General features: G+C 35.4%; 1 protein-coding gene across 3 annotated transcripts in view; it reads left to right on the forward strand.

The window, feature by feature from the left end:
* MAP3K1 (mitogen-activated protein kinase kinase kinase 1) overlaps positions 1–13,411 on the forward strand; it is a 54,810-nt gene that overhangs the window by 30,196 nt on the left and 11,203 nt on the right. For all 3 annotated transcript variants that reach the window (XM_085528862.1, XM_015848754.3, XM_085528861.1), the window contains exons 2-11: positions 2,539–2,689; positions 4,393–4,599; positions 6,102–6,302; positions 7,135–7,251; positions 7,791–7,936; positions 9,256–9,377; positions 10,129–10,210; positions 10,328–10,505; positions 11,820–12,110; positions 12,529–12,650. In XM_085528862.1, coding sequence (XP_085384988.1) covers positions 2,546–2,689; positions 4,393–4,599; positions 6,102–6,302; positions 7,135–7,251; positions 7,791–7,936; positions 9,256–9,377; positions 10,129–10,210; positions 10,328–10,505; positions 11,820–12,110; positions 12,529–12,650 — 1,610 coding nt within the window. In that variant the 5' untranslated portion in view covers positions 2,539–2,545. The remainder of the gene's footprint in view (positions 1–2,538; positions 2,690–4,392; positions 4,600–6,101; positions 6,303–7,134; positions 7,252–7,790; positions 7,937–9,255; positions 9,378–10,128; positions 10,211–10,327; positions 10,506–11,819; positions 12,111–12,528; positions 12,651–13,411) is intronic.

The raw sequence follows: 13,411 nt of genomic DNA on the forward strand, positions 1-13,411 counted from the left end.
TTTTCATATGGAGATCAGGGTGCCCTGTGCCTTGAAGTCTGTGTGTTGTATATACTGTGTGTTTTTTGTTTTTTTACCATTCATATCTTGTGCTAACATGCATTGATCTGGGGACTTAAAACCTGGTTAACTGTCCGGTGGTCAGGGTTCAGCTGGACTGGAATAGGTGAGATTTTGTGTTTGGCTTAAAAATAATTAAAACAACATCAGGGAAAAAAAAAAAAAAAAAAACCCTGTAAGTTTAAGCTGCAAAATGAGGATGTGCTGCAGTATGCAAAGGGACTTTATAAAATAAGTTGGGTTTTTTTTTTTTTCCCCCCATGAATGCACAGATGCAAAAATGTAAGAATTCTTAAATTATAATTTTAGCCAAGCTTGAGTTAAAATATGAATACTTTCTGGAACACTTTGTAAACTGCCAAAAGATAATCTCAGTTTGCTAAGCAAAAGCTCTCAGTCTCTGTTGGTCTTTCCCACCTGCATGGAAGAAAAGCACAAGAGGGCTTTGTGCAGGCGAGAGCAGATTGGTTTAACCGTCACATGAGAGGAAGATAGCTGCTTCTGCTTTTGGAGAACAAGTACGGATTGTGAGGCCTTCACTGTTGTGTTACATTGTTCATGAATTCGAGTCCAAGGGCCTCTAAAAGACTTTTTTTGTATCAGTTGGGAAGTTAATCGTGCTTATATAGACAAATGAAATACTGTGCCATTCTTTCACTGCTGCAGTAGTGTTTTCTCTCTTGCACACAGTGTATTCATGCAAGTGAAATGGTCTCCAGCTAATAGAGAAAAAAAAAAAAGACTGTATGTCTTAAACTTATCACTATGTGCTTGTGGGTATTGCACATATAAATATATATGTGTGTGTATAAATTGTCTTTTTTTGGATTTGCTGTTTTAATGCAAAGATTTGTCTTTGGACCTGTTTTTTTGTATTGTCTTGCTTTTTTGGTGTTTTGTTGTTGTTGTTGTTGTTTCTTTTTAGATGAAGATAAAAATGTGAAACCAGCCCTATGTAAGATTAAACAACAGTTGTATTTTCCCCGTTCTAAGCTTTTAGGCACATTTGGACTCTTCCTGCTGATGTCTTGTCTTTCCTTTTAATGAAGACTCAGGTCTTCTTATGTCTCTTTCATGAAAACAATAGTATAATTTCAGTACAGAAACAAAAATAATTTGTATGTCACTTGCTTTAGTTTTGAGCATAAGGCTATTCACTTGGGGCTGGGGAGTGGATTCTTTGGTGGCTTGTTTTCCTGCTTATAAACACTTCCAAGTCTTTAATCATTAGACACAGTTCTGTGTCTAAAATTGGTTATTAATGGTAGATTTAGATGTTGCTTGAAAGAAAATGTATTTTGTTTACAGTATCCATCTGCTTATTACATTTCAGCACTGAACAGGAAGAGTTATTTCCTGTCTCAGAATACTTCGTTTCCTTTGTCTCTACAATAAGAGAAGAAAAAACAAGAGGGTTCTCTTTCTGACCAATAAAACATTCTCATTCTTCTAAGTCTGAATTTGTAATAAATGAACCTCATAGTACACTGCTCATGAACACTGACATTGTAATTTTAGCATCTTTTGATTCCAAGGAATGCTGTAGGGAATGTGCTGTAGGTCAGGCATCATACAGTACAGTTTTAGCTGCACGTCTAATTATTTTAGATGTTGAAAGCTGCAGGTGTGGAAGAAGCAGTTGTAAATATGCAGCTGCTTCTCACTGAAGCAAAATTATCTATCACTATCTTCCTCTTCAAGTTGTGACTTTATTTTTTAAAATAAAGCTTCATCCTGAGAATTAGCGTAATAAAGCGTACATAAAGACATGCTAATATCAAGAAGGTGGGTAGGGGTCATGTGCTGCTGCTTAGGAGTGTGGTTTTCTGGGTGATTTAGCAGATAGCTCAACAGAATCAGGAAATCTTCTAGACTGCTCATGTTTGTTTTTCAGTGGCTGAGATAATTTTTTTTGCTTCCGTGTTTTTGCAGTCACAAGTAACTACATTGCTATAGGTCATAAAAGTACAATCCAGATTAATTACGCTTTCATTTTACAGATATGAACTTGCTGTGCATTTTGTTGTAATTACAGCTGACTGGCAGAACTTTTGAGTCATTAGTCATTGGAGGCAGCACTCAGGGGTAGTGGCCTTACTTTCATGATTTCTGTGCCTGCTAAAACATAGTCTATGTATTACTTCACAAACTCTTTTTTTGAGAGGGTGTTTATGTATGGGAAGAGTCACCATAAATTGCATGCTAGAACAGCCGGTTGTAAGTTTGTCAGTTTTCATTTATTTCTGTTTAGTAAGCCATTTTAAATATAGAAGTGGCAAGTTTTGAATTCTCAGTGCATGCAGGAACTATCACAACACTTCTGAAACAGTTGCAGAATAATCTGCAGAGTAGGGAATAATGTTTTAGTAGGTGCGTTGAAAAGAGATGGAGAATAGGATGGCACAGTATTAAGATCATTGTGGTGTTACACCTTGACTAAAAATAACTGTATGACTGTAATTTTTTTCTTTGCTGCAGTCGTGACATGGAGAGTAAAGAAACCCTCAGGGGGTTGCAGAAGATGGATGACCGCCCAGAAGAGCGCATGATCAGGGAAAAACTCAAGGCAACGTGTATGCCGGCTTGGAAGCATGAATGGCTGGAAAGAAGAAGCAGGAGAGGCCCTGTGGTAAGATATGAAGGAGGGACATTGTAACTATTTCAAATAAAAGTTCCTTAAGTTTTTCTTCTAGAAACCTGTCATAAGAATTTGCGGCTCTTAATAGTGATCTTCCTGTTGATTTTTTTAGCTGTTTGACAGGAAACTGTGACTGACTTTCTGAAACGTACGTGTTTGCTAAACTCTTAAAAAAAAAAGCGACATATAGCTGTGCTGCCACTTCTGTAGTGTAAAAATACTGTGGCAGTACTGCCCTCTAATGTCAGCAGCTGTTGCAGCTTTTTCTCCTTACATGAAAACATCCATGCTGAACTACACAATAGTGTGTTGCACTCCATTCCTTTTTTTAAAGATTTAATTCCTTTTATTTCTATAGCTTGAAAAATGTTAAATTGAAATTTTTCAAGTGTTGTACGTATAGAATTTTTGTTACATGAAAACAAAAACCACCCTGCAAGTGTACTGGAAACAAACTAAATGAGCAAACAAACCTGAGTAACTCCTTTTCATAAGTCTCAATACAGCTAAACTTTGCCAGAGCATTGTGTTAACTTCTTACAGTATTACTATTTTTATTAATAACTCAGAAGTAATTTTAGAATGATAGAATCACAGAATATCCCTGACTTGGAAGGGACCCACAGGGATCATGCAGTCCAACACTCAACTCTACGCAGGGTCACCTAAAATCCAACCCCATTTTCTGAGAGCACTGTCTGAATGCTCCTTAAATTCCTGTGGCTTGGGGCCCATGACCGCTGCCCTGTGCAGCCTGTTCCAGGATCCAACCTCTGGTGCACAATCTGTCCCTAACCTCCACCTGCCTCTCCCGTGGCACAGCTCCATGCTGTTCACTCAGGTCCTCTTTCAAGGAATTTTATTTTTAAGAAATTGCAGGCAGATCTTACTAAACACGGTGGCAATTCTAGAACTTAACTAATGCTGGCTAACTTATAGTAATTAGATGTACAGAAGTGTAGTTTTATTTATCTGACTCCCACTGTGAGTTGATGGGAATGCTAAATTAAAGATCATCTTATGCATTACCCAAGTTTACTTGGTATTGTATTGGTAACTTTCTTTAATAAGAGTGCTGAAAACACTTAAGGTTCAAAACAAGCAATGCCTCAATACCTCTAATAGAAAATATTTTTTTTAACTTGAATTTTTTCATTGTATCATGGTTTTGCTTGAATTGGATCCCCTATTTAACCTTCTTCCTTTTAGGTGTCTGGGTTTGTAGTATAGCTTTCTAGCTCCAGATTCTGTTTCTACCACTTTAATACTTAGGTTTTTTTCCAAACTGTAGCTGTGGATAATAGTAATTTGTCCATATACCCCTGAACTTACATTCTGACCTTTCAGGAAAGAAAAAGCATTACAGTAATCTATAGGGAAAAAAAAAAAGTTTGCTTTTTTAATACTTCTCCTATACGTTGCTTACTTCCATAATCCAATTCAAATACATTTAAAAACAGCAACAACAGAGGTTTCTAAGAAGTTCTGATTTGCAAGCAGTACACATTCAATAGGATGACATTTTAAAGTGAATTGGCAGAACTCTGATAGGGGGTATAAATGTAGGCCTTTACTCTCTCAGGCAGCAAGGGGCCACAAACTAATTGTATAATGCTAGCAAAATAAGTTTTAATGGATTTGTATTATTTTAATATAAGTAAATATTTCTAATGCTATGGTTTAATTTCTGCAAGGTGGTGAAACCTATCCCTGTGAAGGGAGATGGATCTGAAATGAACAAGCTGTCTCTAGAACCTCAGTCTGAAGGACAAAGCACTGCTTCTTCACCAACGCAGAAAGGAAGGCGTAGTCCTTCTCCTAGCAGTTCTTCTTCATCATCCTCTCGGACTGTTAAATCTGAATCACCGGGTGTTAGAAGAAAAAGGGTATCTCCAGTACCTGTAAGTTGCAAGCTGTGGTGTAATGACTGAATTAAGTTCTGCAGTCTTATGCAAAAAGGCAATATGTCAGCCTCAGTGACTAGGACAAGATGCTGATGTAGTGGGAGTTATGACACAGCATCACTTGAGAGGGATACTTAGAGCGTATATCATGTTGCATTTCTCTTATGCATGGAATTTTATTCTCTGCTCTTAGGTGTGTTTCTTCTTTCTAATTCTGTCATGTTCTCTTAGCTTAATTTGAGCAAGGAGGCGCCATGAGGTTTTTTTTTCTGTAGTTTTATGTCTGCTTTCCAGACAGGAATGTTTCTTTGAGGGTAAAATTGTTGATTAGAGTAGAAGTTCTGTAGAAAAGAGTTACCAGTATGCTACTTGTGATCCTCTGTTTGAGGACTGATGTTTACAAAGAAGCTGAGGAAGTTTTATGAATATGCATCTTTAGAAAATAAAATCTGTACTGTTGTGTTAAAGAAAATATGGAATGGAATATTTTAAGAACTAAAAGCTCACTTTACTAGAGAACCTTGAGAATATAATATTTTGAGGAATAGTATTTAACATATAATACTAGCATACTTGTCCACAGCTGAATTTGCTTACTTACGCAATTAGAGAAGGAATAATATTTTTCAATGTCTCATTGCTCTAAACAAGGTTTCCAAAATTGCTAAAATGTGTACTGCTATTCCACCAAACCTGGAGAAAATCACAGCACTATATAACAGCTTCTTTCCTCTTGAGAGAAATTCAGGTGCCGAGTTGTTCATCTTTTTGTTGTTAACCTTCCATATGAGAAAAACTTGAAGACATCTTAAGACATGGACGTTAAATTATTTGTGACCTTCTGCATTGTAACTTATAAGTCAAGTTGGATCTATATCAAAGCAGAAATTTAGAAATTGGATAGAATCATGAAAGCATTTAATAATGTTAGAAACATGAAGAATTTAAATGAAGACATTTCTAAATTTAAAAATTTTCACCACTGATTTTTATTTTCTATTATCAAAAATAACCTTTTGAGCCAATAGTTGCACTAATGGTGTAAAGGACAGGGAGTTGTATTCGTTTTCTTCGACATTTCTTAAAGGCAATTCCTTATTGATTGAATATCTGTTCTGTACACTGTACTCATTCAAGTTCATCACCTATTAAATATGTTAGCATTATAAATTTATTTAATAACTTGTTGTATTGAGTCACAAACCTAAGTTGTTATAGTTGAACTATACCTGTCAGTTCAGTAGTAACAAGATAAGGGTATCAGTAAAGAAATATATGTTGAAGTATCTTGAGGTTCTTACTGAGAAATAATGCCAGACAAAGTTGGTTACAAAATTTTAGTTTTTCTTCTGCACTCTAGTTCTGATTCAAAAGAAGATTACTCTCTTTAAATTTCTGTAGTCTGGTCTTTTTTTCTGGTCTAGAGGGACTCATCATTCTGAAAAAAATACATACCTAAAGTTTCTGTTTTCATGAATACGATGGAACTGCTTGTGTAGTTTCAGAGTGGACGAATAACACCACCTCGAAGAGCCCCATCTCCAGATGGCTTCTCTCCATACAGCCCTGAGGAAACAAGTCGTCGTGTCAACAAAGTTATGCGAGCCAGGCTGTACCTGCTGCAGCAGATAGGACCCAACTCTTTCTTAATTGGAGGAGATAGCCCTGATAACAAATACAGAGTGTTTATTGGACCTCAGGTAAAGAAGATTTGTGCTGTCTGTAGCTTTTACTGCTTTATAGTTTATATTGGAAAACTGTACAAAATCAAGTTGGATTGGACACCAATCCATGCTAATCATTCTGTAAAATAACATTTGGCAGTTGTAATCTCTGCTTCTATAATGTAATGATCAGCTTGCATTTTTGTCAGATCTGTGTCAAGCACTATTTTTTTCAGAGTCCTCTTAAAAAAAAGACTAGTTAAAAAGTATTCACTCTTATAAGAATAAGAAATATGTAGGGCAGGTGGCTTATTAAATGTCTTATTAAACATTTTTTGCTAAAATGTGGCCACTTAATTTGTGAGTTTCTCAAAATGAAAAGCACTCTGTCCATTATTTGTGGAGTACATGTGAATGACAAGCAATTCCCTTAGTGGAGTGACAGTATCGCTAATATCTATAAAGAGGTTCTTTTTAGAGACTTTCATAGTACCACTGTGATTCTGATTGGAGACATCAAGGTTTTGGTGTAAACAGAATAATCTGATGCAAGTTTTCTGTAATGTTAGTGGTGTGTGTTATGACTGTATGCATAATTTTTTTTTTTTTGTAAGGAGAATAGTATCAACTTCTAATTCATTTGGGGTAGGGGGGGGGGGGGGGGAAGAAAAGAACTGATGCTATAATTCTCCTGTATGATGTTTTGGGAATTCTGTAAGGCCACATCCGATGTTTATGTCCATATATGAAATACTACTTAATGGACCCTTGTAATATAATATACACCCCCATGATTCACTTCAGTGTGGAAAAATGACCCATCTAACTATAAAGTCATTGAAGTCATAGCATGTGCTTTTTGTTGCAGACATGTAGCTGTGGACGTGGAACATTCTGTATTCATCTGCTCTTTGTTATGCTGCGAGTGTTCCAGCTTGAGCCCTCAGATCCAATGCTGTGGAGAAAGACACTGAAAAACTTTGAGGTAATCAGTGTCGTAAAGATCTAATGACAGATATAAAATATTGCTCCACTTAAAAGTCTTTAGAGTGCGATCCTAAGAATATGGAAAACTGCTGTATTTCTAAGCAACAAGATTGTGGTTTTGTTTTTAATTTAGTCTTAAGTCTGGGTAGAAAAAAAAAATCTACAAATTAAAGGCATAATTAAAAATATTAGTAGAGAACTATAGTTCAGTGAATTATTCATATCTCACATTTTCTAGTCAAACTTCCTTTTATATATCTCTGATTAGCTGAAAGGTAAACAGAACAGAGATCTTCACAGATGTGTGTATCCTTAAAGCTTTTAATTACTCTTAACATGTAAATGAACTTTTGCTGTAAACAATGTTTCTTGAGAACTGTATAATAATAAGACTTAAGAATTTCCTTCTGCTGCTAATGCGTTATTGTAAAAGTCAGTAGATCTCTTCTGGCTGTAGTTAAGTTTCCATAATGTTGCTTTTAAATACAAGACTTTCACAGCATAAATACGACTATTGCTATCTTTTTCTGATGTTAGGTTGAGAGTTTGTTCCAGAAATATCACAGTAGGCGTAGCTCGAGGATCAAAGCTCCATCTCGTAACACCATCCAGAAGTTTGTCTCACGCATGTCAAATTCTCATACATTATCATCTAGTACTTCTACATCTAGTTCAGAAAACAGGTTAGTATTTTTCTAAAGGAATTAAGAGCTTTAACTCTGTAGGTTTCTTTTTCTAATTTTGGAGGTGTAGAATCACTTACATTCCTTTTGTTCAAAGCTGCTTTCATTTCAGGCATGTTAAATCTTTATATTTGCAAACTTAAGCTTGTGCTTGTCACTGCAATACCAAATGGGAATATTTTCTTTATAATCTTCTTTTTGAAAGTTGTTGAGAAAAGAGTTATTTTTACTCTTTATTGGTTCAGGAAGCTAACTTGGGAAATGTGTTGATGTGTAAGACTGATTTGTGTATTAACCTCACACACTTTTATTTGATCACATACAGCAGTTTGCAGATGTTGTTCTTTTCCTAATAAATAGATATTACTTTGGAGATAGACATGTGCACATGAGAATACACTGAAAATTTTCTGAGTAAACATGCTGTGTACTTGTAAACACAAAATATGTATGCTCACATGTTCAAATACACTTGTAAAAAACTCATTGTGAAAAATGAATGATTAAATTATAGTGAAGGGACTTACTAAACTAGTATGATTTTTCTATTTTATACTATGCTAAAAACTTTCAGTTTTAAGTGATTTTTTTTTCAGCCTGTATTGTTTGAGTGCTCTTGCTTGTCCTTTTCTTGATTTTTCAGAGATCTTGTATTTTTAACAAGTTTCTCAGGTTCCATTAACTTAAAAGTAGGATAAATAAAATTGAATTAACAGGCAAAATATGAGATTTTTTTAAATTAATCTACATGAGATGTGTTGGTATGTTAGTATTTATGCAAACCTACTGCACTGGTTTCTGTCAGTGTCAGAAGACTCAGATGGCTTTATTATTTTTTACATATGCTCATCAGGTAGTCTTTAGCCCAATACAGAAATCTGTAAGTACTATCTCACATCTCAGCGGTATGATGGGAGTTATGATGGGAAAAGAGATGTACATAGCTTTCAAAATCAAGAACTTTCTTAATTCTTCAAAACTGAATAACAGTAATTGAAAAAGCAAACTTAGTTTGTTTAAAGAAGCCTGAGATAAAAATGTAAGTGCTGAACCTTTCTGTCTCCTAATTAATATCTGATCTAGTTTGAAAAGGTGTCATACATTTTGTGACTTTTCATTTCAACAAACTGTTGTCATTATTCTGTGCATTCAAAATTTTGGTTGCTTATTTATTGATACCAAGGATTAGGAAAATTATTCGGAATACCATGTAGTCATTTAGAAGTAGCTGTAAATTAATCATTCCAACTGCTAAAACCTGTCCTGAATTGTGATATGCTATTTTCAAATCACAAATACATATATATTTTTTTCAATAGTATGAAAGATGAAGAAGAGCAGATGTGCCCCATTTGTTTGTTGGGCATGCTGGATGAAGAGAGCCTGACTGTATGTGAAGATGGCTGCAGGAACAAATTACACCACCACTGCATGTCAATATGTATGTTGTCATCTTTATCTCATTAAATTCTGCTGACTCTAAATATGCAAAAGTGTTACAATCTAGCATGAGTTTTGTAGGTTTTTTATTTAAAAGTGGAGAAAAAATAAAAACAAAACCAGAAACCTGCTCTTAGATGATAGTGATGATGACTGTTGCATTTTGGGAGGCTTTGTTACTGCTCAGATACCACTGATACTACTTTTATCCATTATCCACAAACCAAGCTTGTAGCTCAGTGCTTTGAGAAGGAAGTTAACTGCAGGGCTAAAAGTTAGAACCTTTTTTTTTTCTTTTTCTTTTTTCTTTTTTTTTAAACCATGGCCAATTAGAATAAGGTTAGGAGCAGGCTGGGAATTGCCAAGAGAGTACATGAAAGTGACAACTCTAACCTTGGATTATGTAGCAAATTAAGAGTACTTGTGTAAGCTACATTAAATAAAATATATAAATACTTTCAACAAATGAAGTTAAAATTCCTATATTTTTGTACACATAAGAGGTATTACTTCTATTGAAGGCATAAAAAAACAATATTTCATTTGATATCTTTCAGTATTAATTACAGTGCCAAAGTGAAGCACTTCTGTGTGCAGCAGTGTTTAAATGCACATATTAGCCAAAATGTTTGACATGATTCAGTCTAGAAGTTTTAGTTAGAAACTAAACTTCTTTCAGTAAAACTTAGATATATTAATGCCATCTTCTGATTCTATACTCTGGAAAACATTTTTCTGTTGCTTTTATCCAGGGGCAGAAGAGTGTAGAAGAAACAGAGAGCCACTTATATGTCCTCTCTGTAGATCTAAATGGAGATCTCATGATTTCTACAGGTAGGCATTCAGTGTGAAAGTAACTGTTTCTGTATCTATAGATACATTCTTTAATGTGGTATTTACCCTTGTCAATGTTTGGTTTGTTAATGTTTTTTCTTTGCTGTTAATCTGTAGTCATGAATTGCCAAGCCCTGTGGATTCTTCTGTTCTCCATGTGGTTCAACAGCAAACTCAACAGCAATCAACAGTTGGATCACAGAGGAGAACCCAAGATAGCAATTTTAACCTTACTCATTATGGGGTCCAGCAGATTCCTTCTGCCTATAAAGATTTAGCTGAGCCATGGATTCAGGTAATTTTTACAATGTAAAAGAAGCTTCAAATGTAAAAACTGATTTTGAATCATTTTGCTAAATTTGCACTTAGTGAATATAACATTTGCACAGCATAAATGCAAAACTACTTGCATTTTCTTCAGAAGAAGCTGTGGTCATTGTGCTTAATGGCCAGCCACAAAAAAAGAACTTCCTAACTATTCATTTCTACTACTGTTATTAATCACTGAAGGAGCTTTCTTCTGAAAAATCTTGGAATAAAAGGTATTGTGCTGGGATTTGGAAGCAACTAATCTTGAGTATCCTGTCTGTACAGGTATTTTATTAGTCCTAGGTTAACCATCAAACTGAGCTATATCGTAATTAAATTATTTGCCTGAACTTAAAAAAAAGAATGACTCCTAAGAGGTCTGATCACTTGTTGTATATTTTAAGCTTCTTGAAGTACTCTAGCAAGACATTATTTGGCCACATTTGGATCTTATCATTAAAATGCTGGAACAGTTTGGGCCTTAAAGACAGTATCATTCCAGCACCCCTGCTGTCAGCACCACCCACCAGATCAGGCTGCCTAAGGGCCCCATCCAACCTGGCCTTTAATGCCTTCAGAGATGGAGGCATCCACAGCTTCTCTGGCCAGACAGTTCTAGTGCCTCATCATGCAGACTTCATCCTGCACCTCCTGTTGGAGGTTCTTGTAACAAAATTCATCTTCTTAATTTTAGTCTTATCATAGAATCATAGAATCACCAACTACAAGATGATTCAGTCCAGCCACCAACCAATCACCAGTAGTTGTCATTAAACCAGGTCCGTCTACACAATGGTTTGTGCAGTTTATTGTGCAAGTGTCATATAAATACAGAGTTGGCACTTACTGATACCTGACTTGGGTTGCAAGAGACAAACAGCCTAAATAACCTTTAAGCTGAAATTGGATTCAACTGAGTAGGGATCTTGAGCAGAAAAGAAGAGTGGGATAACTTGTTGCCTATATGTCTGTTTTATCTTTTGTTAAAAATAGCTGGACATGGATTTCAGGTTTGTTTAAATCATTGTCTAAACCCAGACTGTATTACTGAGTATTGAATTATAGTGTGTTAAACTAGCCAATGCCATCATCCACCCCAATTGGCCTAGCAGGATTTTTGGAGAGCTGTAGACTTATTATTTATGACAGTTAATTTAAATAATAGATTTTCATTTATTTATTTTTAAGGTAGTATAACCTCTGGCATATAACTTCCAGCTGACAGATGTCTTAGGATGATTTTTCACCAGTTGCGATGTTATTCAACTTGACTCACATAAGGTTACTTTCTGTTTGGCAGGTCTTTGGAATGGAGTTAGTTGGCTGCTTGTTTTCTCGAAACTGGAATATACGAGAGATGGCACTTAGACGTCTTTCCCATGATGTTAGTGGTGCTCTATTACTGGCTAATGGTGAAAGCACTGGAAATTCTGGAAATAGCAATGGAAACAACACAAGTGCTGGAGCTCTGGGAATAGCAAGTGGGTCATCTCAGGCCACTGTCTCAGGAGATGTTGTGGTGGAATCTTGCTGCAGTGTGCTATCCATGGTCTGTGCTGACCCTGTCTACAAAGTGTATGTTGCTGCTTTAGTAAGTAGTTGTTTACTCTTTATATTCTAGCTACTTCATTTTTTAAGGGTTAGGAGAAGGAGATGTATGAAGCAGGAATCCTAATTATTGTTGTTAAGCATTACTCATAACTTGACTATTAACTATCATCTGAAAGCAGAAAGGATAATCCTTAGCAAGAGTGAATTAGTGTGTATCCACTGGTCAAATACAGGGAAATGGTTATTATTTTATTATTAGCAGTAATTGTATGACTGTGTCCTTTCCACTCTCAGAAAATAAATTACTAATTTCAATGGTGGATTCCTGTTTAGCACTTTATCCTTTTAGCATTTCTATAATATTTTTAATGCAACTTATGTGAAGTCATTCATGTTAATTAAAAATTTTATATAGCTAATCTAGTTTCATCTTTACTGATTTTTCTCATTTCTCTTAGAAAACCTTAAGAGCCATGCTGGTCTATACTCCTTGTCATAGTTTGGCAGAAAGGACTAAACTACAGCGACTTCTGAAGCCAGTTGTAGAGACAATATTAGTTAAATGTGCAGATGCCAACAGGTACAGTCCCATTAACCTCCAATTTATTTTGAGTTGTTACTGAAATGTCTTGAATCTTCATTTGTTGCTATTTTGTCCTATTTTTTATTTTTTATTTTTGTTGCTATTTTTTATGATAAGAGCACTTATAAGATGTGTTCAAGTAAAATATGTGGATGATTAGTGTAAGTGTACCATGATATATGGTTTTGTTTGTTTAGTTTCTACAGCCAACTTCGGTCTTGAAGGATATAGGTTTTGAGCACGTCTGATTATATTTGTCCAGCATTTTGATATCTTAAATGATGTTTCGTTTTCATAAAGACCTTTTTCCTTTAAAATTAAGGAAGATATGTTGGGTGAAGTCATCAGACAGGCTTTGTCTTCCTGTCCTGAACTACCCTATCTGCACTGCCAGGCTATCCATCTATTTTTTCAGCTGTAGAGCGAACTAGTTGCAGAATATAATCACTGTGATCACTGTCTCTTTCAGTTTAATTTATCATAAGCAACATTTCTGCTAAAACCAGCTATAGGTAGTACCTCCCACTTCCAGCAATAATCTAACAATAAAACATGTAAAATTTAAGAAGAGAAATTAAACTGTTCCTTTTGTTGCTGGATTTCTGAATTTAGTCTGTGCTTACAAGAGGAGAAGATCCTTAATGAGCAGCTGAGCAATTTCTTCTGCAGGAGATTGTTGCCTGAGGTTTCTAAGAACCTGGGAAATGGGAATGTACTCAGAAACAGGGATGCTGCTTCCTATTTGTTTTATTTGTTAG

The sequence above is a fragment of the Coturnix japonica genome, chromosome Z (assembly GCF_054131305.1).
Source record: "Coturnix japonica strain WE chromosome Z, WE-NBRP24, whole genome shotgun sequence".
NCBI lineage: Eukaryota > Metazoa > Chordata > Aves > Galliformes > Phasianidae > Coturnix > Coturnix japonica.